Raw genomic sequence first — 27,953 nt, 5'->3', positions numbered from 1 at the left:
TAATGTAATGGGGGTGCAGGTATAATGTAATGGGGGTGCAGGTATAATGTAATGGGGTGCAGGTATAATGTAATGGGGGTGCAGGTATAATGTAATGGGGGTGCAGGTATAATGTAATGGGGGTGCAGGTATAATGTAATAGGGGTGCAGGTATAATGTAATGGGGTGCAGGTATAATGTAATGGGGGTGCAGGTATAATGTAAAGGGGGTGCAGGTATAATGTAATGGGGTGCAGGTATAATGTAATGGGGTGTAGGTATAATGTAATGGGGGTGCAGGTATAATGTAATGGGGGTGCAGGTATAATGTAATGGGGGTGCAGGTATAATGTAATGGGGGGTGCAGGTAAAATGTAATGGGGGAAAAAAGGATGGGTGTGGATGCACTATTTATGTAGGACTTGATATAATAAGAACAAAACATACAAAGCACCAGCGCTCCGCAAACACAAATAATAAGTAAATACAATAGTGCCGCACTCACCATAGAAATGTACTACTACTAATGCTGCGTCATAAATGTGAGATTTTTGGCAAATACATTTTGTACAAAATTATTTGTGCCTGTCCGCCAACGACAAGGCGATCTTTTTAATACAGGAACCTAAGCTAAATACCACATCCACTGGTGTCATATCGGCCTCCATTAAATTCAGGTTCCACATGCATGCTGAGCCCCGACTGTATTAGCGTAGGCTCAGCAAGCATGTGGAACCTGATTGTATTCTCCTGTCCTACAGTCATCCTCTCCCCTGAAATGGCTGATAACAGGGAGCAATAGACTGTATTCTCCTGTCCTACAGTCATCCTCTCCCCTGAAATGGCTGATAACAGGGAGCAATAGACTGTATTCTCCTGTCCTACAGTCATCCTCTCCCCTGAAATGGCTGATAACAGGAGGTAATAGATTGTATTCTCCTGTCCTACAGTCATCATCTCCCCTGAAATGGCTGATAACAGGAGCAATAGACTGTATTCTCCTGTCCTACAGTCATCCTCTCCACTGAAATGTCTGATAACAGGGGGCAATAGACTGTATTCTCTGGTCCTACAGTCATCCTCCCCCCTGAAATGGCTGATAACAGGGAGCAATAGACTGTATTCTCCTGTCCTACAGTCGTCCTCTCCTCTGAAATGGCTGATAACAGGGAGCAATAGACTGTAATCTCCTGTCCTACAGTCATCCTCTCCCCTGAAATGGCTGATAACAGGGAGCAATAGACTGTATTCTCCTGTCCTACAGTCATCCTCTCCCCTGAAATGGCTGATAACAGGGGGCAATAGACTGTATTCTCCTGTCCTACTGTCATCCTCTCCCCTGAAATGGCTGATAACAGGGAGCAATAGACTGTATTCTCCTGTCCTACAGTCATCCTCTCCCCTGAAATGGCTGATAACAGGGAGCAATAGACTGTATTCTCCTGTCCTACAGTCATCCTCTCCCCTGAAATGGCTGATAACAGGGGGCAATAGACTGTATTCTCCTGTCCTACAGTCATCCTCTCCCCTGAAATGGCTGATAACAGGGGGCAATAGACTGTATTCTCCTGTCCTACAGTCATCCTCTCCACTGAAATGGCTGAAAACAGGGGGCAATAGACTGTATTCTCCTGTCCTACAGTCATCCTCTCCCCTGAAATGGCTGATAACAGGGGGCAATAGACTGTATTCCCCTGTCCTACAGTCATCCTCTCCCCTGAAATGGCTGATAACAGGGAGCAATAGACTGTATTCTCCTGTCCTACAGTCATCCTCTCCCCTGAAATGGCTGATAACAGGGAGCAATAGACTGTATTCTCCTGTCCTACAGTCATCCTCTCCCCTGAAATGGCTGATAACAGGGAGCAATAGACTGTATTCTCCTGTCCTACAGTCATCCTCTCCCCTGAAATGGCTGATAACAGGGAGCAATAGACTGTATTCTCCTGTCCTACAGTCATCCTCTCCCCTGAAATGGCTGATAACAGGGAGCAATAGACTGTATTCTCCTGTCCTACAGTCATCCTCTCCCCTGAAATGGCTGATAACAGGGGGCAATAGACTGTATTCTCCTGTCCTACAGTCATCCTCTCCCCTGAAATGGCTGATAACAGGGGGCAATAGACTGTATTCTCCTGTCCTACATTCATCCTCTCCCCTGAAATGGCTGATAACAGGGGGCAATAGACTGTATTCTCCTGTCCTACAGTCATCCTCTCCCCTGAAATGGCTGATAACAGGGGGCAATAGACTGTATTCTCCTGTCCTACAGTCATCCTCCCCCCTGAAATGGCTGATAACAGGGGGCAATAGACTGTATTCTCCTGTCCTACAGTCATCCTCTCCCCTGAAATGATGGCTGATAACAGGGAGCAATAGACTGTATTCTCCTGTCCTACAGTCGTCCTCTCCCCTGAAATGGCTGATAACAGGGGGCAATAGACTGTATTCTCCTGTCCTACAGTCATCCTCCCCCCTGAAATGGCTGATAACAGGGGGCAATAGACTGTATTCTCCTGTCCTACAGTCATCCTCTCCCCTGAAATGATGGCTGATAACAGGGAGCAATAGGCTGTATTCTCCTGTCCTACAGTCATCCTCCCCCCTGAAATGGCTGATAACAGGGGGCAATAGACTGTATTCTCCTGTCCTACAGTCATCCTCTCCCCTGAAATGGCTGATAACAGGGGGCAATAGACTGTATTCTCCTGTCCTACAGTCACCCTCTCCCCTGAAATGGCTGATAACAGGGGGCAATAGACTGTATTCTCCTGTCCTACAGTCATCCTCTCCCCTGAAATGGCTGATAACAGGGGGCAATAGACTGTATTCTCCTGTCCTACAGTCATCCTCTCCCCTGAAATGGCTGATAACAGGGAGCAATAGATTGTATTCTCCTGTCCTACAGTCATCCTCCCCCCTGAAATGGCTGATAACAGGGGGCAATAGACTGTATTCCCCTGTCCTACAGTCATCCTCTCCCCTGAAATGGCTGATAACAGGGGGCAATAGACTGTATTCTCCTGTCCTACAGTCATCCTCTCCCCTGAAATGTCTGATAACAGGGGGCAATAGACTGTATTCCCCTGTCCTACAGTCATCCTCCCCCATAAAATGGCTGATAACAGGGGGCAATAGATTGTATTCTCCTGTCCTACAGTCATCCTCTCCCCTGAAATGGCTGATAACAGGAATCAATAGACTGTATTCTCCTGTCCTACAGTCATCCTCTCCCCTGAAATGGCTGATAACAGGGAGCAATAGACTGTATTATCCTGTCCTACAGTCATCCTCTCCCCTGAAATGGCTGATAACAGGGGGCAATAGACTGTATTCTCCTGTCCTACAGTCATCCTCTCCCCTGAAATGGCTGATAACAGGGGGCAATAGACTGTATTCTCCTGTCCAACAGTCATCCTCTCCCCTGAAATGGCTGATAACAGGGGGCAATAGACTGTATTCTCCTGTCCTACAGTCATCCTCTCCCCTGAAATGGCTGATAACAGGGAGCAATAGACTGTATTCTCCTGTCCTACAGTCATCCTCTCCCCTGAAATGGCTGATAACAGGGGGCAATAGACTGTATTCTCCTGTCCTACAGTCATCCTCTCCACTGAAATGGCTGAAAACAGGGGGCAATAGACTGTATTCTCCTGTCCTACAGTCATCCTCTCCCCTGAAATGGCTGATAACAGGGGGCAATAGACTGTATTCCCCTGTCCTACAGTCATCCTCTCCCCTGAAATGGCTGATAACAGGGAGCAATAGACTGTATTCTCCTGTCCTACAGTCATCCTCTCCCCTGAAATGGCTGATAACAGGGAGCAATAGACTGTATTCTCCTGTCCTACAGTCATCCTCTCCCCTGAAATGGCTGATAACAGGGAGCAATAGACTGTATTCTCCTGTCCTACAGTCATCCTCTCCCCTGAAATGGCTGATAACAGGGAGCAATAGACTGTATTCTCCTGTCCTACAGTCATCCTCTCCCCTGAAATGGCTGATAACAGGGAGCAATAGACTGTATTCTCCTGTCCTACAGTCATCCTCTCCCCTGAAATGGCTGATAACAGGGGGCAATAGACTGTATTCTCCTGTCCTACAGTCATCCTCTCCCCTGAAATGGCTGATAACAGGGGGCAATAGGCTGTATTCTCCTGTCCTACAGTCATCCTCCCCCCTGAAATGGCTGATAACAGGGGGCAATAGACTGTATTCTCCTGTCCTACAGTCATCCTCTCCCCTGAAATGGCTGATAACAGGGGGCAATAGACTGTATTCTCCTGTCCTACAGTCATCCTCCCCCCTGAAATGGCTGATAACAGGGGGCAATAGACTGTATTCTCCTGTCCTACAGTCATCCTCTCCCCTGAAATGATGGCTGATAACAGGGAGCAATAGACTGTATTCTCCTGTCCTACAGTCGTCCTCTCCCCTGAAATGGCTGATAACAGGGGGCAATAGACTGTATTCTCCTGTCCTACAGTCATCCTCCCCCCTGAAATGGCTGATAACAGGGGGCAATAGACTGTATTCTCCTGTCCTACAGTCATCCTCTCCCCTGAAATGATGGCTGATAACAGGGAGCAATAGGCTGTATTCTCCTGTCCTACAGTCATCCTCCCCCCTGAAATGGCTGATAACAGGGGGCAATAGACTGTATTCTCCTGTCCTACAGTCATCCTCTCCCCTGAAATGGCTGATAACAGGGGGCAATAGACTGTATTCTCCTGTCCTACAGTCACCCTCTCCCCTGAAATGGCTGATAACAGGGGGCAATAGACTGTATTCTCCTGTCCTACAGTCATCCTCTCCCCTGAAATGGCTGATAACAGGGGGCAATAGACTGTATTCTCCTGTCCTACAGTCATCCTCTCCCCTGAAATGGCTGATAACAGGGAGCAATATATTGTATTCTCCTGTCCTACAGTCATCCTCCCCCCTGAAATGGCTGATAACAGGGGGCAATAGACTGTATTCCCCTGTCCTACAGTCATCCTCTCCCCTGAAATGGCTGATAACAGGGGGCAATAGACTGTATTCTCCTGTCCTACAGTCATCCTCTCCCCTGAAATGTCTGATAACAGGGGGCAATAGACTGTATTCCCCTGTCCTACAGTCATCCTCTCCCCTGAAATGGCTTTTAACAGGGGGCAATAGATTGTATTCTCCTGTCCTACAGTCATCCTCTCCCCTGAAATGGCTGATAACAGGAATCAATAGACTGTATTCTCCTGTCCTACAGTCATCCTCTCCCCTGAAATGGCTGATAACAGGGGGCAATAGACTGTATTTTCCTGTCCTACAGTCATCCTCTCCCCTGAAATGGCTGATAACAGGGGGCAATAGACTGTATTCTCCTGTCCTACAGTTATCCTCCCCCCTGAAATGGCTGATAACAGGGAGCAATAGACTGTATTCTCCTGTCCTACAGTCATCCTCTCTCCTGAAATGGCTGATAACAGGGGCAATAGACTGTATTCTCCTGTCCTACAGTCATCCTCTCCCCTGAAATGGCTGATAACAGGGAGCAATAGACTGTATTCTCCTGTCCTACAGTCATCCTCTCCCCTGAAATGGCTGATAACAGGGAGCAATAGACTGTATTCTCCTGTCCTACAGTCATCCTCTCCCCTGAAATGGCTGATAACAGGGGGCAATAGACTGTATTCTCCTGTCCTACAGTCATCCTCCCTCCTGAAATGGCTGATAACAGGGAGCAATAGACTGTATTCTCCTGTCCTACAGTCATCCTCTCCCCTGAAATGGCTGATAACAGGGGGCAATAGACTGTATTCTCCTGTCCTACAGTCATCCTCTCCCCTGAAATGGCTGATAACAGGGAGCAATAGATTGTATTCTCCTGTCCTACAGTCATCCTCTCCCCTGAAATGGCTGATAACAGGGGGCAATAGACTGTATTCTCCTGTCCTACAGTCATCCTCCCCCCTGAAATGGCTGATAACAGGGGGCAATAAACTGTATTCTCCTGTCCTACAGTCATCCTCTCCACTGAAATGGCTGATAACAGGGAGCAATAGACTGTATTCTCCTGTCCTACAGTCATCCTCTCTCCTGAAATGGCTGATAACAGGGGGCAATAGATTGTATTCTCCTGTCCTACAGTCATCCCCTCCCCTGAAATGGACGATAACAGGGAGCAATAGATTGTATTCTCCTGTCCTACAGTCATCCTCTGCCCTGAAATGGCCGATAACAGGGGGCAATAGATTGTATTCTCCTGTCCTACAGTCATCCTCTCCCCTGAAATGGCTGATAACAGGGGGCAATAGACTGTATTCTCCTGTCCTACAGTCATCCTCCCCCCTGAAATGGCTGATAACAGGGAGCAATAGATTGTATTCTCCTGTCCTACAGTCATCCTCTCCCCTGAAATGGCTGATAACAGGGAGCAATAGATTGTATTCTCCTGTCCTACAGTCATCCTCTCCCCTGAAATGGCTGATAACAGGGGGCAATAGATTGTATTCTCCTGTCCTACAGTCATCCTCTCTCCTGAAATGGCTGATAACAGGGGGCAATAGATTGCATTCTCCTGTCCTACAGTCATCCTCTCCCCTGAAATGGCTGATAACAGGGGGCAATAGACTGTATTCTCCTGTCCTACAGTCATCCTCTCCCCTGAAATGGCTGATAACAGGGGGCAATAGATTGTATTCTCCTGTCCTACAGTCATCCTCTCCCCTGAAATGGCTGATAACAGGGGGCAATAGACTGTATTCTCCTGTCCTACAGTCATCCTCTCCCCTGAAATGGCTGATAACAGGGGGCAATAGATTGTATTCTCCTGTCCTACAGTCATCCTCTCCCCTGAAATGGCTGATAACAGGGGGCAATAGACTGTATTCTCCTGTCCTACAGTCATCCTCTCCCATGAAATGGCTGATAACAGGGGGCAATAGACTGTATTCTCCTGTCCTACAGTCATCCTCCCCCCTAAAATGGCTGATAACAGGGAGCAATAGATTGTATTCTCCTGTCCTACAGTCATCCTCTCCCCTGAAATGGCTGATAACAGGGGGCAATAGATTGTATTCTCCTGTCCTACAGTCATCCTCTCCTCTGAAATGGCTGATAACAGGGAGCAATAGACTGTATTCTCCTGTCCTACAGTCATCCTCTCCTCTAAAATGGCTGATAACAGGGAGCAATAGACTGTATTCTCCTGTCCTACAGTCATCCTCTCCCCTGAAATGGCTGATAACAGGGAGCAATAGACTGTATTCTCCTGTCCTACAGTCATCCTCTCCCCTGAAATGGCTGATAACAGGGAGCAATAGATTGTATTCTCCTGTCCTACAGTCATCCTCTCCCCTGAAATGACTGATAACAGGGGGCAATAGACTGTATTCTCCTGTCCTACAGTCATCCTCTCCCCTGAAATGGCTGATAACAGGGGGCAATAGACTGTATTCTCCTGTCCTACAGTCATCCTCTCCCCTGAAATGGCTGATAACAGGGAGCAATAGACTGTATTCTCCTGTCCTACAGTCATCCTCTCCCCTGAAATGGCTGATAACAGGGAGCAATAGACTGTATTCTCCTGTCCTACAGTCATCCTCTCCCCTGAAATGGCTGATAACAGGAAGCAATAGACTGTATTCTCCTGTCCTACAGTCATCCTCTCCCCTGAAATGGCTGATAACAGGGGGCAATAGATTGTATTCTCCTGTCCTACAGTCATCCTCTCCCCTGAAATGGCTGATAACAGGAAGCAATAGACTGTATTCTCCTGTCCTACAGTCATCCTCTCCCCTGAAATGGCTGATAACAGGGGGCAATAGACTGTATTCTCCTGTCCTACAGTCATCCTCCCCCCTGAAATGGCTGATAACAGGAAGCAATAGACTGTATTCTCCTGTCCTACAGTCATCCTCTCCCCTGAAATGGCTGATAACAGGGGGCAATAGACTGTATTCTCCTGTCCTACAGTCATCCTCTCCCCTGAAATGGCTGATAACAAGGAGCAATAGACTGTATTCTCCTGTCCTACAGTCATCCTCTCCTCTGAAATGGCTGATAACAGGGAGCAATAGACTGTATTCTCCTGTCCTACAGTCATCCTCTCCCCTGAAATGGCTGATAACAGGGAGCAATAGACTGTATTCTCCTGTCTTACAGTCATCCTCTCCCCTGAAATGGCTGATAACAGGAGGCAATAGACTGTATTCTCCTGTCTTACAGTCATCCTCTCCCCTGAAATGGCTGATAACAGGGAGCAATAGACTGTATTCTCCTGTCCTACAGTCATCCTCTCCCCTGAAATGGCTGATAACAGGGGGCAATAGACTGTATTCTCCTGTCCTACAGTCATCCTCTCCCCTGAAATGGCTGATAACAGGAGGCAATAGACTGTATTCTCCTGTCTTACAGTCATCCTCCCCCCTGAAATGGCTGATAACAGGGAGCAATAGATTGTATTCTCCTGTCCTACAGTCATCCTCTCCCCTGTAATGGCTGATAACAGGGGGCAATAGACTGTATTCTCCTGTCCTACAGTCATCCTCTCCCCTGAAATGGCTGATAACAGGGGGCAATAGACTGTATTCTCCTGTCCTACAGTCATCCTCTCCCCTGAAATGGCTGATAACAGGGGGCAATAGACTGTATTCTCCTGTCCTACAGTCATCCTCTCCCCTGAAATGGCTGATAACAGGGAGCAATAGACTGTATTCTCCTGTCCTACAGTCATTCTTTCCCCTGAAATGGCTGATAACAGGGGCAATAGACTGTATTCTCCTGTCCTACAGTCATCCTCTCCCCTGAAATGGCTGATAACAGGGGGCAATAGACTGTATTCTCCTGTCCTACAGTCATCCTCTCCCCTGAAATGGCTGATAACAGGGGGCAATAGACTGTATTCTCATGTCCTACAGTCATCCTCTCCCCTGAAATGGCTGATAACAGGGGGCAATAGACTGTATTCTCCTGTCCTACAGTCATCCTCTCCCCTGAAATGGCTGATAACAGGAGGCAATAGACTGTATTCTCCTGTCTTACAGTCATCCTCTCCCCTGAAATGGCTGATAACAGGGAGAAATAGATTGTATTCTCCTGTCATACAGTCATCCTCTCCCCTGAAATGGCTGATAACAGGGAGCAATAGATTGTATTCTCCTGTCCTACAGTCATCCTCTCCCCTGAAATGGCTGATAACAGGCGGCAATAGACTGTATTCTCCTGTCCTACAGTCATCCTCTCCCCTGAAATTGCTGATAACAGGGGGCAATAGACTGTATTCTCCTGTCCTACAGTCATCCTCTCCCCTGAAATGGCTGATAACAGGGGGCAATAGACTGTATTCTCCTGTCCTACAGTCATCCTCTCCCCTAAAATGGCTGATAACAGGGAGCAATAGACTGTATTCTCCTGTCCTACAGTCATCCTCTCCCCTGAAATGGCTGATAACAGGGAGCAATAGACTGTATTCTCCTGTCCTACAGTCATCCTCTCCCCTGAAATGGCTGATAACAGGGGGCAATAGACTGTATTCTCCTGTCCTACAGTCATCCTCTCCTCTGAAATGGCTGATAACAGGGGGCAAAAGACTGTATTCTCCTGTCCTACAGTCGTCCTCTCCCCTGAAAAGGCTGATAACAGGGGGCAATAGACTGTATTCTCCTGTCCTACAGTCATCCTCCCCCCTGAAATGGCTGATAACAGGGAGCAATAGACTGTATTCTCCTGTCCTACAGTCATCCTCTCCCCTGAAATGGCTGATAACAGGGGGCAATAGACTGTATTCTCCTGTCCTACAGTCATCCTCTCCCCCTGAAATGGCTGATAACAGGGGACAATAGATTGTATTCTCCTGTCCTACAGTCATCCTCTCCCCTGAAATGGCTGATAACAGGGGGCAATAGACTGTATTCTCCTGTCCTACAGTCATCCTCTCCCCTGAAATGGCTGATAACAGGGAGCAATAGATTGTATTCTCCTGTCCTACAGTCATCCTCTCCCCTGAAATGGCTGATAACAGGGGACAATAGATTGTATTCTCCAGTCCTACGGTCATCCTCTCCCCTGAAATGGCTGATAACAGGGGGCAATAGATTGTATTCTCCTGTCCTACAGTCATCCTCTCCCCTGAAATGGCTGATAACAGAGGCAATAGATTGTATTCTTCTGTCCTACAGTCATCCTCTACCCTGAAATGGCTGATAACAGGGGGCAATAGACTATATTCTCCTGTCCTACAGTCATCCTCTCCCCTGAAATGGCTGATAACAGGGAGCAATAGACTGTATTCTCCTGTCCTACAGTCATCCTCTCCCCTGAAATGGCTGATAACAGGGGGCAAAAGATTTTATCCTCCTGTCCTACAGTCATCCTCTCCCCTGAAATGGCTGATAACAGGGAGCAGTAGACTGTATTCTCCTGTCCTACAGTCATCCTCTCCCCTGAAATGGCTGATAACAGGGGGCAATAGACTGTATTCTCCTGTCCTACAGTCATCCTCTCCCCTGAAATGGCTGATAACAGGGGGCAATAGATTGTATTCTCCTGTCCTACAGTCATCCTCTCTCCTGAAATGGCTGATAAGAGGGGGCAATAGATTGTATTCTCCTGTCCTACAGTCATCCTCCCCCCTGAAATGGCTGATAACAGGGGGCAATAGACTGTATTCTCCTGTCCTACAGTCATCCTCTCCTCTGAAATGGCTGATAACAGGGAGCAATAGACTGTATTCTCCTGTCCTACAGTCATCCTCTCCCCTGAAATGGCTGATAACAGGGAGCAATAGACTGTATTATCCTGTCCTACAGTCATCCTCTCCCCTGAAATGGCTGATAACAGGGGCAGTAGACTGTATTCTCCTGTCCTACAGTCATCCTCTCCCCTGAAATGGCTGATAACAGGGAGCAATAGACTGTATTCTCCTGTCCTACAGTCATCCTCTCCCCTGAAATGGCTGATAACGGGGGGCAATAGACTGTATTCTCCTGTCCTACAGTCATCCTCTCCTCTGAAATGGCTGATAACAGGGAGCAATAGACTGTATTCTCCTGTCCTACAGTCATCCTCTCCCCTGAAATGGCTGATAACAGGAGCAATAGACTGTATTCTCCTGTCCTACAGTCATCCTCTCCCCTGAAATGGCTGATAACAGGGGGCAATAGACTGTATTCTCCTGTCCTACAGTCATCCTCTCCCCTGAAATGGCTGATAACATCGGGCAATAGACTGTATTCTCCTGTCCTACAGTCATCCTCTCCCCTGAAATGGCTGATAACAGGTGGCAATAGACTGTATTCTCCTGTCCTACAGTCATCCTCTCCCCTGAAATGGCTGATAACAGGGGACAATAGACTGTATTCTCCTGTCCTACAGTCATCCTCTCCCCTGAAATGACTGATAACAGGGGGCAATAGACTGTATTCTCCTGTCCTACAGTCATCCTCCCCCCTGAAATGGCTGATAACAGGGGGCAATAGATTGTATTCTCCTGTCCTACAGTCATCCTCTCCCCTGAAATGGCTGATAACAGGGGGCAATAGACTGTATTCTCCTGTCCTACAGTCATCCTCTCCCCTGAAATGGCTGATAACAGGGGGAATAGACTGTATTCTCCTGTCCTACAGTCATCATCTCCCCTGAAATGGCTGATAACAGGAGGCAATAGACTGTATTCTCCTGTCCTACAGTCATCCTCTCCCCTGAAATGGCTGATAACAGGGGACAATAGACTGTATTCTCCTGTCCTACAGTCATCCTCTCCCCTGAAATGGCTGATAACAGGGGGCAATAGACTGTATTCTCCTGTCCTACTGTCATCCTCTCTCCTGAAATGGCTGATAACAGGGAGCAATAGATTGTATTCTCCTGTCCTACAGTCATCCTCTCCCCTGAAATGGCTGATAACATGAGGCAATAGACTGTATTCTCCTGTCCTACAGTCATCCTCTCCCCTGAAATGGCTGATAACAGGGGACAATAGACTGTATTCTCCTGTCCTACAGTCATCCTCTCCCCTGAAATGGCTGATAACAGGTGGCAATAGACTGTATTCTCCTGTCCTACAGTCATCCTCTCCCCTGAAATGGCTGATAACATCGGGCAATAGACTGTATTCTCCTGTCCTACAGTCATCCTCTCCCCTGAAATGGCTGATAACAGGTGGCAATAGACTGTATTCTCCTGTCCTACAGTCATCCTCTCCCCTGAAATGGCTGATAACAGGGGACAATAGACTGTATTCTCCTGTCCTACAGTCATCCTCTCCCCTGAAATGACTGATAACAGGGGGCAATAGACTGTATTCTCCTGTCCTACAGTCATCCTCCCCCCTGAAATGGCTGATAACAGGGGGCAATAGATTGTATTCTCCTGTCCTACAGTCATCCTCTCCCCTGAAATGGCTGATAACAGGGGGCAATAGACTGTATTCTCCTGTCCTACAGTCATCCTCTCCCCTGAAATGGCTGATAACAGGGGGAATAGACTGTATTCTCCTGTCCTACAGTCATCATCTCCCCTGAAATGGCTGATAACAGGAGGCAATAGACTGTATTCTCCTGTCCTACAGTCATCCTCTCCCCTGAAATGGCTGATAACAGGGGACAATAGACTGTATTCTCCTGTCCTACAGTCATCCTCTCCCCTGAAATGGCTGATAACAGGGGGCAATAGACTGTATTCTCCTGTCCTACTGTCATCCTCTCTCCTGAAATGGCTGATAACAGGGAGCAATAGATTGTATTCTCCTGTCCTACAGTCATCCTCTCCCCTGAAATGGCTGATAACATGAGGCAATAGACTGTATTCTCCTGTCCTACAGTCATCCTCTCCCCTGAAATGGCTGATAACAGGGGACAATAGACTGTATTCTCCTGTCCTACAGTCATCCTCTCCCCTGAAATGGCTGATAACAGGTGGCAATAGACTGTATTCTCCTGTCCTACAGTCATCCTCTCCCCTGAAATGGCTGATAACATCGGGCAATAGACTGTATTCTCCTGTCCTACAGTCATCCTCTCCCCTGAAATGGCTGATAACAGGTGGCAATAGACTGTATTCTCCTGTCCTACAGTCATCCTCTCCCCTGAAATGGCTGATAACAGGGGACAATAGACTGTATTCTCCTGTCCTACAGTCATCCTCTCCCCTGAAATGACTGATAACAGGGGGCAATAGACTGTATTCTCCTGTCCTACAGTCATCCTCCCCCCTGAAATGGCTGATAACAGGGGGCAATAGATTGTATTCTCCTGTCCTACAGTCATCCTCTCCCCTGAAATGGCTGATAACAGGGGGCAATAGACTGTATTCTCCTGTCCTACAGTCATCCTCTCCCCTGAAATGGCTGATAACAGGGGGAATAGACTGTATTCTCCTGTCCTACAGTCATCATCTCCCCTGAAATGGCTGATAACAGGAGGCAATAGACTGTATTCTCCTGTCCTACAGTCATCCTCTCCCCTGAAATGGCTGATAACAGGGGGCAATAGACTGTATTCTCCTGTCCTACTGTCATCCTCTCTCCTGAAATGGCTGATAACAGGGAGCAATAGATTGTATTCTCCTGTCCTACAGTCATCCTCTCCCCTGAAATGGCTGATAACATGAGGCAATAGACTGTATTCTCCTGTCCTACAGTCATCCTCTCCCCTGAAATGGCTGATAACAGGGGGCAATAGACTGTATTCTCCTGTCCTACAGTCAGTCTCCCTACCGACAAGGCTAAAACTTATCCTAACCTGATACTTCTCATAGCTGAGATTTTGTTACACTGTACTGTTTGACACCCTGCAGTCAGTGGGTCACCAATATCACCTGTACTCAACATGTCCATACAACCCTCTTGTTCTGCAGTTCTGTGCACAAGAGCTCACAATCTACAGCTTGGCTTCCTAATAAAGTAGCAGCCCCCACTGTACCTGTTCGATCTTCTGGTTGAGCTTTTCAGTGTCGGGGGGCTCTCTGGAGGCTCTCCCGGTTCTGATGTCGCAGATTCCAGTAGAGGGCACTATCCTCACACTGTCACCCAGGGCAGAATCACAGGCGTCTCCAGGACACTGTAAGAGAGATCAGAGAGTCATCCCAGGTGACTGACACCCTAATACTGGACCCCACAATGCCCCTCACACTCCCATAAAAAGACTTCAGGGATCATTATCTTTACAATGGCTCATGCACACAAACATATTTTTGTACCTGCTGGATTTACTCTTTAGGATTTTCATGGATGGACTTAGTTGGCCCTATCCGTGCCCAGGAGTTCTTATGAGGAGGTGAGCTGGCCGATTCTAATAAACGTATTTTCTGCCTGTGTCCATTCTATTTTTATGTCGAACTATTGACTTCAATTGGACGGCAGAAAAAACCCGAAATTTCTCTCTGTGCATTCAGTTTCTGTAGGTCCGCATGGCCATTCCATAAAAACATAGAACATGTCCTATTATTCTCCACATAATGAACAAGGATAGGACTGTTCTATTAGGGGCAGCTGTTCCGTTCTGCAAAATACAGAATGCACACGGACAGTATCCAAGTTTTGCGGACCACAAAACAACATTTATGTGCATGAGCCCTAACTGTGATGTCAGGGACAGTCACTTCCGCACACACCGGACCTCACCAGGATGGACCCCACACCCCTTAGTTTACAACACAGGAAAAGGTTTGTGCAGTATGAGGCAGAGCAGGGGTCACAGGGCGGCCGCCCCAAGGGCATAAACGATGGGATTCATAGAAAGGGTTCTATTATCCCCAGCAAATGCTGCTATAATTGTAATGTAGAGAATCATCCTGAGGAATTCACCCCGGCTGATTCTGGGTTATATTATGTTCTGGGGAAAATGGGTACAGCCGTAGATGTGTGTTATATACAGGAGAACAGCCGCAGCTGTGTCATATACAGAAGTACAGCCAGGGTTGAGTGTTATATACAGGAGTACAGCCGCAGCTGTGTGTTATATACAGGAGTACAGCCGCAGCTGTGTGTTATATACAGGAGTACAGCCGCAGCTGTGTGTTATATACAGGAGTACAGCCGTAGCTGTGTGTTATATACAGGAGAACAGCCGCAGCTGTGTCATATACAGAAGTACAGCCAGGGTTGAATGTTATATACAGGAGTAGAGCCGCAGCTGTGTGTTATATACAGGAGTAGAGCCGCAGCTGTGTGTTATATACAGGAGTAGAGCCGCAGCTGTGTGTTATATACAGGAGTACAGCCGCACCTGTGTGTTATATACAGGAGTATGGATACAATAAGGCAATAAAAATAAGCATTTTGATTTAAAAGCAAAAATAGAGTGCTGTGGTCTTTCCATCATATACAGGAGTACAGCCATAGCTGTGTGTTAAGTACAGGAGCACAGCCACAGCTGGGTCTTTTATACTGGAGTACAGCTACAGCTGTGTGTTATATACAGGAGTACAGCCAGAGCTCTGTGTTATATACAGGAGTACAGCCAGAGCTGTGTGTTATATACAGGAGTACAGCCGCAGCTGTGTGTTATATACAGGAGTACAGCCAGAGCTGTGTGTTATATACAGGAGTACAGCGGCAGCTGTGTGTTATATACAGGAGTACAGCCAGAGCTGTGTGTTATATACAGGAGTACAGCCAGAGCTGTGTGTTATATACAGGAGTACAACCAGAGCTGTGTGTTATATACAGGAGTACAGCCAGAGCTGTGTGTTATATACAGGAGTACAACCAGAGCTGTGTGTTATATACAGGAGTACAGCCAGAGCTGTGTGTTATATACAGGAGTACAGCCACAGCTGTGTGTTATATACAGGAGTACAGACACAGCTGTGTGTTATATACAGGAGTACAGCCAGAGCTGTGTGTTATATACAGGAGTACAACCAGAGCTGTGTGTTATATACAGGAGTACAGCCAGAGCTGTGTGTTATATACAGGAGTACAGCCAGAGCTGTGTGTTATATACAGGAGTACAGCCAGAGTCGTGTGTTATATACAGGAGTACAACCAGAGCTGTGTGTTATATACAGGAGTACAGCCAGAGTCGTGTGTTATATACAGGAGTACAACCAGAGCTGTGTGTTATATACAGGAGTACAGCCAGAGTCGTGTGTTATATACAGGAGTACAACCAGAGCTGTGTGTTATATACAGGAGTACAGCCAGAGCTGTGTGTTATATATAGGAGTACAGCTGCAGTTTTGTGTTATATACAGGAGTACAGCCACAGCTGGGTGTTATATACAGGAGTACAGCCAGAGCTGTGTGTTATATACAGGAGTACAGCCGCAGCTGTGTGTTATATACAGGAGCACAGCCAGAGCTGTGTGTTATATACAGGAGTACAGCCGCAGCTGTGTGTTATATACAGGAGTACAGCCACAGCTGTGTATTATATACAGGAGTACAGCCAGAGCTGTGTGTTATATACAGGAGTACAGCCGCAGCTGTGTGTTATATACAGGAGCACAGCCAGAGCTGTGTGTTATATACAGGAGTACAGCCGCAGCTGTGTGTTATATACAGGAGCACAGCCGCAGCTCTGCAGTATATACAGGAGTACAGCCGCACCTGTGTGTTATATACAGGAGTATGGATACAATAAGGCAATAAAAATAAGCATTTTGATGTAACAGAAAAAAGAGAGTGCTGTGGTCTTTCCTTCATATACAGGAGTACAGCCATAGCTATGTGTTATATACAGGAGTACAGCCAGAGTCGTGTGTTATATACAGGAGTACAACCAGAGCTGTGTGTTATATACAGGAGTACAGCCAGAGTCGTGTGTTATATACAGGAGTACAACCAGAGCTGTGTGTTATATACAGGAGTACAGCCAGAGTCGTGTGTTATAGACAGGAGTACAACCAGAGCTGTGTGTTATATACAGGAGTACAGCCAGAGTCGTGTGTTATATACAGGAGTACAACCAGAGCTGTGTGTAATATACAGGAGTACAGCCAGAGTCGTGTGTTATATACAGGAGTACAACCAGAGCTGTGTGTTATATACAGGAGTACAGCCAGAGCTGTGTGTTATATATAGGAGTACAGCTGCAGTTTTGTGTTATATACAGGAGTACAGCCACAGCTGTGTGTTATATACAAAAGCCATAGCTTAGTGTGTTATATACAGGAGTACAGCCGCAGCTGTGTGTTATATACAGGAGTACAGCCGCAGCTGTGTGTTATATACAGGAGTACAGCCGCACCTGTGTGTTATATACAGGAGTATGGATACAATAAGGCAATAAAAATAAGCATTTTGATGTAACAGCAAAAAGAGAATGCTGTGGTCTTTCCTTCATATACAGGAGTACAGCCACAGCTGTGTGTTAAATACAGGAGTACAGCTACAGCTGTGTGTTATATACAGGAGTACAGCCACAGCTGTGTGTTATATACAGGAGTACAGCCACAGCTGTGTGTTATATACAGAAGTACCGTTGCAGTTGTGTGTTATATACAGGAGCACAGCCTCAGCTGGGTGTTTTACACTGGAGTACAGCCGCAGCTGTGTGTTATATACAGGAGTACAGCCACAGCTGTGTGTTATATACAGGAGCACAGCCGCAGCTGTGTGTTATATACAGGAGCACAGCCGCAGCTCTGCAGTATATACAGGAGTACAGCCGCACCTGTGTGTTATATACAGGAGTATGGATACAATAAGGCAATAAAAATAAGCATTTTGATGTAACAGCAAAAAGAGAGTGCTGTGGTCTTTCCATCATATACAGGAGTACAGCCACAGCTGTGTGTTATATACAGGAGTACAGCCAGAGCTGTGTGTTATATACAGGAGTACAGCCGCAGCTGTGTGTTATATACAGGAGCACAGCCAGAGCTGTGTGTTATATACAGGAGTACAGCCGCAGCTGTGTGTTATATACAGGAGTACAGCCGCAGCTGTGTGTTATATACAGGAGTACAGCTGCAGTTTTGTGTTATATACAGGAGTACAGCCGCACCTGTGTGTTATATACAGGAGTATGGATACAATAAGGCAATAAAAATAAGCATTTTGATGTAACAGCAAAAAGAGAGTGCTGTGGTCTTTCCTTCATATACAGGAGTACAGCCATAGCTATGTGTTATATACAGGAGTACAGCCACAGCTGGGTGTTTTATAATGGAGTACAGCTACAGCTGTGTGTTATATACAGGAGTACAGCCACAGCTGTGTGTTATATACAGAAGTACAGCTGCAGTTGTGTGTTATATACAGGAGTACAGCCACAGCTGTGTGTTATATACAGAAGTACAGCTGCAGTTGTGTGTTATATACAGCAGCACAGCCGCAGCTGTGTGTTATATACAGGAGTACAGCCGCAGCTGTGCGGTATATACAGGAGTACAGCCGCACCTGTGTGTTATATACAGGAGTATGGATACAATAAGGCAATAAAAATAAGCATTTTAATGTAACAGCAAAAAGAGAGTGCTGTGGTCTTTCCATCATATACAGGAGTACAACCATAGCTGTGTGTTATATACAGGAGCACAGCCACAGCTGGGTGTTTTATACTGGAGTACAGCTACAGCTGTGTGTTATATACAGGAGTACAGCCACAGCTGTGTGTTTTATACTGGAGTACAGCTAGAGCTGTGTGTTATATACAGGAGTACAGCCGCAGCTGTGTGTTATATACAGGAGTACAGCTAGAGCTGTGTGTTATATACAGGAGTACAGCCGCAGCTGTGTGTTATATACTGGAGTACAGCCGCACCTGTGTGTTATATACATGAGCACAGCTGCAGTTGTGTGTTATATACAGGAGTACAGCAGCACCTGTGTGTTATATACAGGAGTACAGCAGCACCTGTGTGTTATATACAGTAGTACAGCCGCACCTGTGTGTTATATACAGGAGTATGGATACAATAAGGCAATAAAAATAAGCATTTTGATCTAACAGCAAAAAAAGAGTGCCATGGTCTTTCCACCATATACAGGAGTACAGCCATAGCTGTGTGTTAAATACAGGAGCACAGCTGCAGCTGGGTGTTTTATACTGGAGTACAGCCACAGCTGTGTGTTATATACAGGAGTACAGTTACAGCTGTGTGTTATATACAGGAGTACAGCCAGAGCTCTGTGTTATATACAGGAGTACAGCCACAGCTGTGTGTTATATACAGGAGTACAGCCGCAGCTGTGTGTTATATACAGGAGTACAGCCAGAGCTTTGTGTTATATACAGGAGTACAGGAGCAGCTGTGTATTATATATAGGAGTAAAGCCACACCTGACTGTTATATACAGGGGTACAGCCACAGTTCAATGTGTTATATACAGGAGTACAGCTGTAGCTGTGTGTTATATACAGGAGTACAGCCGCAGCTGTGTGTTATATACAGGAGTACAGCCAGAGCTTTGTGTTATATACAGGAGCAGTAGCTAAGTGTGTTATATACAGGAGTACAGGCGCAGCTGTGTATTATATATAGGAGTAAAGCCACACCTGACTGTTATATACAGGGGTACAGCCACAGTTCAATGTGTTATATACAGGAGTACAGCTGTAGCTGTGTGATTTATACAGAAGTACAGCCGCAGCTAAGTGATTTATACAGGAGCCATTGCTCTATGTTATATATAGGGGTACAGCTGCAGCTGTGTGTAATATACAGGAGTACAGCTGCAACTGTGTGTTATATACAGGAGTATAGCCAGAGCTCTCTGTTATATAGAGGAGAAATAGCTAAGTGTATTATATACAGGAGAACAGGCACAGCTGTGTGTGTTATATACTGGAGTACAGCCACAGCTGTGTGTTATATAGAGGAGCAATAGCTCAGTTTGTTCTATACATGAGTACAGCCGCAGCTGTGTGTTATATACAGGAGTACAGTTGCAGCTCAGTGTGTTACATACTGGAGTACAGCCGCAGCTCGGTGTGTTATATATTATAATACAGCTGCAGCAGTATGTTATATACAAAATCCATAGTTTAGTGTGTTATATATAGGGGTATTTATACAGGAGCCATTGCTCTGTATTATATACAGGAGTACAACCACAGCTGTGTGTTACATACAGTAGTACAGCCGCAGCTGTGTGTTACATACAGTAGTACAGGCGCAGCTGTGTATTAAATACACGAGCACAGCCACAGCTGTATGTTATATACAGCATTACAGCCGCAGCTGTGTGTTTTATACTGGAGTACAGCTGCATCTGTGTGTTACATACAGGAGTACAGTCAGAGCTCTGTTATATAGGGGAGCAATAGTGTGTTATATACAGGTGCACAGCTTCAGCTGTGCATTATATACAGGAGTACAGACGTAGCTGTGTGTTATATATAGGAGTACAGCCGCAGCTATGTGTTATATACAAAATCCATAGCTTAGTGTGTTACATACAGGAGTGCAGCTACAGCTGAGTGTTACATACAGGAGGACAGGCGCAGCTGTGTATTATATACAGGAGTACAACCACACCTGACTGTTATATATAAGGGTACAGCTGTAGCTGTGGGTTAAATACAGGAGTACAGCCGCAGCTGTGTGTTATATACAGGAGTACAGCCGCAGCTGTGTGTTATATACAGGAGTACAGCCACAGCTGTGTGTTATATACAGGAGTGCAGCTGCGTGTTGTATACAGGAGTACAGCCGTAGCTGTGTGTTATGTACAATAGTACAGACGCAGCTGTGTGATTTATACAGAAGCCATTGCTCTGTGTTATATACAGGAGTACAGCCGCAGCTGTGTGTTATATACAGGAGTACAGCTGCAACTGTGTGTTATATACAGGAGTACAGCCGTAGCTGTGTGTTAAATACAGGAGTACAGCCGCAGCTGTGTGTTATATACAGAAGCCATAGCTTAGTGTGTTATATACAGGAGTACAGCCACAGCTGTGTGTTATATACAGGAGTACAGCCACAGCTGTGTGTTATATACAGGAGCACAGCCGCAGCTGTGTGTTATATACAGTAGTACAGCCACAGCTGTGTGTTATATACAGGAGCACAGCCAGAGCTGTGTGTTATATACAGGAGTACAGCCACAGCTGGGTGTTTTACACTGGAGTACAGCCACAGCTGTGTGTTATATACAGTAGTACAGCCACAGCTGTGTGTTATATACAGTAGCACAGCCGCACAGCTGTGTGTTATATACAGGAGCACAGCCGTAGCTGTGTGTTATGTACAATAGTACAGACGCAGCTGTGTGATTTATACAGAAGCCATTGCTCTGTGTTATATACAGGAGTACAGCCGCAGCTGTGTGTTATATACAGGAGTACAGCTGCAACTGTGTGTTATATACAGGAGTACAGCCGTAGCTGTGTGTTAAATACAGGAGTACAGCCGCAGCTGTGTGTTATATACAGAAGCCATAGCTTAGTGTGTTATATACAGGAGTACAGCCACAGCTGTGTGTTATATACAGGAGTACAGCCACAGCTGTGTGTTATATACAGGAGTACAGCCACAGCTGTGTGTTATATACAGGAGTACAGCCACAGCTGTGTGTTATATACAGGAGTACAGCCACAGCTGTGTGTTATATACAGGAGTACAGCCACAGCTGTGTGTTATATACAGGAGTACAGCCACAGCTGTGTGTTATATACAGGAGTACAGCCACAGCTGTGTGATTTATACAGGAGTACAGCCACAGCTGTGTGTTATATACAGGAGTACAGCCAGAGCTGTGTGTTATATACAGGAGTACAGCCGCAGCTGTGTGTTATATACAGGAGTACAGCCGCAGCTGTGTGTTATATACAGGAGTACAGCCACAGCTGTGTGTTATATACAGGAGTACAGCCACAGCTGTGTGTTATATACAGGAGTACAGCCGCAGCTGTGTGTTATATACAGGAGTACAGCCACAGCTGTGTGTTATATACGGGAGTACAGCCACAGCTGTGTGTTATATACAGGAGTACAGCCACAGCTGTGTGTTATATACAGGAGTACAGCCACAGCTGTGTGTTATATACAGGAGTACAGCCACAGCTGTGTGTTATATACAGGAGTACAGCCACAGCTGTGTGTTATATACAGGAGTACAGCCACAGCTGTGTGTTATATACAGGAGTACAGCCACAGCTGTGTGTTATATACAGGAGTACAGCCACAGCTGTGTGTTATATACAGGAGTACAGCCACAGCTGTGTGCTATATAAGGGAGTACAGCCACAGCTGTGTGTTATATACAGGAGTACAGCCACAGCTGTGTGTTATATACGGGAGTACAGCCACAGCTGTGTGTTATATACAGGAGTACAGCCACAGCTGTGTGATTTATACAGGAGCCATTGCTCTGTGTTATATACAGGAGTACAGCCGTAATTGTGTGTTATATATAGGAGTACAGCCAGAGCTCTTGGTTATATAGAGGAGCAATAGCTAAGTGTGTGATATACAGGTGCACAGCTTCAGCTGTGCGCTATACACAGGAGCCATTGCTCTGTGTTATATACAGGAGTACAGCCGTAGCTAACTGTTATATACAGGAGCACATCTACAGCTAAGTGTTATATACAGGTGTACAGACACAGCTGTGTGTAATATACAGGAGTACAGCTGCAGCTGTGTGTTATATACAGGAGTACAGCCACAGCTGTGTGTTATATACAAAAGCCATAGCTCAGTGTGTTATATTCAGGAGTACAGCCGCAGCTGTGTGTTATATACAGGTGTACAGACGCAGCTGTGTGTTATATACAGGAGTACAGCCGCAGCTGTGTGTTATATACAGGAGTACAGCCACAGCTGTGTGTTATGTACAGGAGTACAGCCGCAGCTGTGTGTTATATACAGGTGTACAGACGCAGCTGTGTGTTATATACAGAAGTACAGCCGCAGTTGTGTGTTATATACATGAGTACAGCCGCAGCTGTGTGTTATATACAGGAGTACAGCCGCAGCTGTGTGTTATATACAGGAGTACAGCCGCAGCTGTGTGTTATATACAGAAGCCATAGCTTAGTGTGTTATATACAGGAGTACAGCCACAGCTGTGTGTTATATACAGGAGTACAGCCACAGCTGTGTGTTATATACAAGAGTACAGCCACAGCTGTGTGTTATATACAGGAGTACAGCCACAGCTGTGTGTTATATACAGGAGTACAGCCACAGCTGTGTGTTATATACAGGAGTACAGCCACAGCTGTGTGTTATATACAGGAGTACAGCCACAGCTGTGTGTTATATACAGGAGTACAGCCACAGCTGTGTGTTATGTACAGGAGTACAGCCGCAGCTGTGTGTTATATACAGGTGTACAGACGCAGCTGTGTGTTATATACAGAAGTACAGCCGCAGTTGTGTGTTATATACATGAGTACAGCCGCAGCTGTGTGTTATATACAGGAGTACAGCCGCAGCTGTGTGTTATATATAGGAGTACAGCCGCAGCTGTGTGTTATATACAGGAGTACAGCCACAGCTGTGTGTTATATACAGGAGTACATCCACAGTTGTGTGTTATATACAGCTGTACAGCCGCAGCTGTGTGTTATATACAGGAGTACAGCCGCAGCTGTGTGTTATATACAGGAGTACAGCCACAGCTGTGTGTTATATACAGGAGTACAGCCACAGCTGTGTGTTATATACAGGAGTACATCCACAGTTGTGTGCTATATACAGGTGTACAGACGCAGCTGTGTGTTATATACAGGAGTACAGCCGCAGCTGTGTGTTATATACAGGAGTACAGCCACAGCTGTGTGTTATGTACAGGAGTACAGCCGCAGCTGTGTGTTATATACAGGTGTACAGACGCAGCTGTGTGTTATATACAGAAGTACAGCTGCAGTTGTGTGTTATATACATGAGTACAGCCGCAGCTGTGTGTTATATACAGGAGTACAGCCGCAGCTGTGTGTTATATATAGGAGTACAGCCGCAGCTGTGTGTTATATACAGAAGCCATAGCTTAGTGTGTTATATACAGGTGTACAGCCACAGCTGTGTGTTATATACAGGAGTACAGCCACAGCTGTGTGTTATATACAGGAGTACAGCCACAGCTGTGTGTTATATACAGGAGTACAGCCACAGCTGTGTGTTATATACAGGAGTACAGCCACAGCTGTGTGTTATATACAGGAGTGCAGCTGAGTGTTATATACAGGAGTACAGCTGTGTGTTATATATAGGAGTACAGCTGCAGTTTTGTGTTATATACAGGAGTACAGCCACAGCTGTGTGTTATATACAGGAGTACAGCCACAGCTGTGTGTTATATACAGGAGTACAGCCACAGCTTTGTGTTATATACAGGAGTACAGCCACAGCTGTGTGTTATATACAGGAGTACAGCCACAGCTGTGTGTTATATACAGGAGTACAGCCACAGCTGTGTGTTATATACAGGAGTACAGCCACAGCTGTGTGTTATATACAGGAGTACAGCCACAGTTGTGTGTTATATACAGGTGTACAGCCGCAGCTGTGTGTTATATACAGAAGCCATAGCTTAGTGTGTTATATACAGGTGTACAGACACAGCTGTGTGTTATATACAGGTGTACAGACACAGCTGTGTGTTATATACAGCAGTACAGTCGTAGCTGTGTGTTATATACAGGAATACAGCTACAGCTGAGTGTTATATACAGGAGTACAGCCACAGCTGTGTGTTATATACAGGAGTACAGCCACAGCTGAGTGTTATATACAGGAGTACAGCTGAGTGTTATATACAGGAGTACAGCTGAGTGTTAAATACAGGAGTACAGCTGAGTGTTATATACAGGAGTACAGTCGTAGCTGTGTGTTATATACAGGAGTACAGTCGTAGCTGTGTGTTATATACAGGAGTACAGTCGTAGCTGTGTGTTATATACAGGAGTACAGCTGAGTGTTATATACAGGAGTACAGTCGTAGCTGTGTGTTATCTACAGGAGTACAGCTGAGTGTTCTATACAGGAATACAGCTGAGTGTTCTATACAGGAGTACAGCTGAGTGTTCTATACAGGAGTACAGCCGCAATCGTGTGTGTGGTGTGTCTGGTGAAACTTATGACATGTGACATTGAAAAACCATCAGAATATTTATTGTTGCACTTTACAGATGAAAAGGTGATGAGACCATTAGGAGGCGCTCAGCAGCTCTTTTCTACTTTCTCCATTATTTTTCAATAAAAAAAAAAATCAAACTTTAATAACAAAATATAAATATAATATAAATTCCGTGTAAACATTCAGGATTCTGCGAGGACCACAGAGCTTACAATCTTAGATCACCATGGACATGTGCTTTCTCTTTCAGCCCCGCTCATTGTGGGGGCTAAAATATCCGCACCAATAGTAGAACAATGAACCAGAACAGCCGGACCCTAGGGGAACGTCCCGAGAAGGCTCCTCCACACTTTTCCTTGCTTCCTTCCCGGAGTGATGGGGGTTCATCGTACTGTCAGCTTTCCCCATGACCTCATCCATACCGATGATGCGTGCCAGCTACCAGTTAACCCTTCCCTGCCAACAGCCCTCCCAGCAAGAGCCACAGGCAATGCCATAGGGAAGAACAGTGAGAAATATCCTCTGCTGCTCAGAACTCTAAGGCTACTTTCACACTCGCATTTTGTGCGGATCCGTCTTGTATCTACACAAAAGGATCCGCACCAATAATGCAAACGCTTCTATCCGTTAATAACGGATCTGTTTGCATTATTCATTAAAAAAAAAAGTCTAAGTCAAATTGGATCCGTCTTGACTTACATTGAAAGTCAATGGGGGACGGATCCGTTTTCAATTGCACCATATTGTGTCAGTGAAAAACGGATCCGTCCCCATTGACTTACATTGTAAGTCTAGACGGATCCGTTTGGCTCCACATAGTCAGACGGAGACCAAACGCAGCCAAACTGATGCATTCTGAACGGATCCTTATCCATTCAGAATGCATTGGGGCTGAACTGATCCGTTTTTGGGCCGCTTATGAGAGCCCTGAAACGGATCTCACAAGCGGACCCAGAAACACCAGTGTGAAAGTAGCCTTACTACCAGACATTACATAAAACGGACCCGTCACCATGTAATTTGCAGGCAGCGTGTTATAGAGCAGGAGGAGCTGAGCAGATTGTGTATAAAGTGGACCTACCAACGGGAAATGCAGTGCAATGTGCAGGCAGGAGGAGCTGAGCAGATTGGTAGGTAGTTTTCTGGGAAAAGATTCAGTAAAACATTTAATTTATCTCTCTGCTTATTAAATGCTCGTTCTGATCTCAGTTGTACACAGGGGCTTCTTATAAGTGATTGATAGAATTATCTGTGTAAAGCTGGCCATACCGGTTATACTTTTATGGGCCGAACTTAGATTTAGCTGTCAGTCATTTGGCTGTACACAGGGGGGTGTTATCAGTGATAGTATTCTCTGTGTAAGTGTGTATACAGAGATAGCTGTCAGTCACTGATATCTGTACACAGGGGGGTGATATCAGTGATAGTATTCTCTGTGTAAGTGTGTATACATAGATAGCTGTCAGTCACTGATAGCTGTACACAGGGAGGTGTTATCAGTGATAGTATTCTCTGTGTAAGTGTGTATACAGAGATAGCTGTCAGTCACTGATATCTGTACACAGGGGGGTGTTATCAGTGATAGTATTCTCTGTGTAAGTGTGTATACATAGATAGCTGTCAGTCACTGATAGCTGTACACGGGGAGGTGTTATCAGTGATAGCATTCTCTGTGTAAGTGTGTATACATAGATAGCCGTCAGTCACTGATAGTTGTACACAGGGAGGTGTTATCAGTGATAGTATTCTCTGTGTAAGTGTGTATACAGAGATAGCTGTCAGTCACTGATATCTGTACACAGGGAGGTGTTATTAGTGATAGTATTATCTGTGTAAGTGTGTATACATAGATAGCTGTCAGTCACTGATAGTTGTACACAGGGAGGTGTTATCAGTGATAGTATTCTCTGTGTAAGTGTGTATACATAGATAGCTGTCAGTCACTGATATCTGTACACAGGGGGGTGTTATCAGTGATAGTATTCTCTGTGTAAGTGTGTATACATAGATAGCTGTCAGTCATTGATAGTTGTACACGGGGAGGTGTTATCAGTGATAGTATTCTCTGTGTAAGTGTGTATACATAGATAGCTGTCAGTCACTGATAGTTGTACACAGGGAGGTGTTATCAGTGATAGTATTCTCTGTGTAAGTGTGTATACATAGATAGCTGTCAGTCACTGATAGTTGTACACGGGGAGGTGTTATCAGTGATAGTATTCTCTGTGTAAGTGTGTATACATAGATAGCCGTCAGTCACTGATAGTTGTACACAGGGAGGTGTTATCAGTAATTGATAGTATTATCTGTGTAAGTGTGTATACATAGATAGCTGTCAGTCACTGATAGCTGTACACAGGGGGGTGTTATCAGTGATAGTATTCTCTGTGTAAGTGTGTATACATAGATAGCTGTCACTGATAGTTGTACACGGGGAGGTGTTATCAGTGATAGTATTCTCTGTGTAAGTGTGTATACATAGATAGCTGTCAGTCACTGATAGCTGTACACAGGGAGGTGATATCAGTGATAGTATTCTCTGTGTAAGTGTGTATACATAGATAGCTGTCAGTCACTGATATCTGTACACAGGGAGGTGTTATTAGTGATAGTATTATCTGTGTAAGTGTGTATACATAGATAGCTGTCAGTCACTGATCTCTGTACACAGGGAGGTGTTATCAGTGATAGTATTCTCTGTGTAAGAGTGTATACATAGATAGCTGTCAGTCACTGATATCTGTACACAGGGAGGTGTTATCAGTAATAGTATTCTCTGTGTAAGTGTGTATACATAGATAGCTGTCAGTCACTGATATCTGTACACAGGGAGGTGTTATCAGTGATAGTATTCTCTGTGTAAGTGTGTATACATAGATAGCTGTCAGTCACTGATATCTGTACACAGGGAGGTGTTATCAGTGATAGTATTCTCTGTGTAAGTGTGTATACATAGATAGCTGTCAGTCACTGATAGTTGTACACGGGGAGGTGTTATCAGTGATAGTATTCTCTGTGTAAG

At 45.6% G+C, this 27,953-nt stretch overlaps 1 protein-coding gene across 4 annotated transcripts in view; it reads right to left on the bottom strand.

Annotated features, from left to right (window-relative positions):
- Nucleotides 1–27,953, bottom strand: part of LOC120999820 (spectrin alpha chain, non-erythrocytic 1-like) — a 153,387-nt gene that overhangs the window by 112,196 nt on the left and 13,238 nt on the right. For all 4 annotated transcript variants that reach the window (XM_040430824.1, XM_040430826.1, XM_040430828.1 and 1 more), the window contains exon 3: nucleotides 13,878–14,015. In XM_040430824.1, coding sequence (XP_040286758.1) covers nucleotides 13,878–14,015 — 138 coding nt within the window. The remainder of the gene's footprint in view (nucleotides 1–13,877; nucleotides 14,016–27,953) is intronic.

This window comes from Bufo bufo, chromosome 4 (assembly GCF_905171765.1).
Source record: "Bufo bufo chromosome 4, aBufBuf1.1, whole genome shotgun sequence".
Lineage (NCBI taxonomy): Eukaryota > Metazoa > Chordata > Amphibia > Anura > Bufonidae > Bufo > Bufo bufo.
This window is presented reverse-complemented; position numbering and strand designations above follow the sequence as displayed.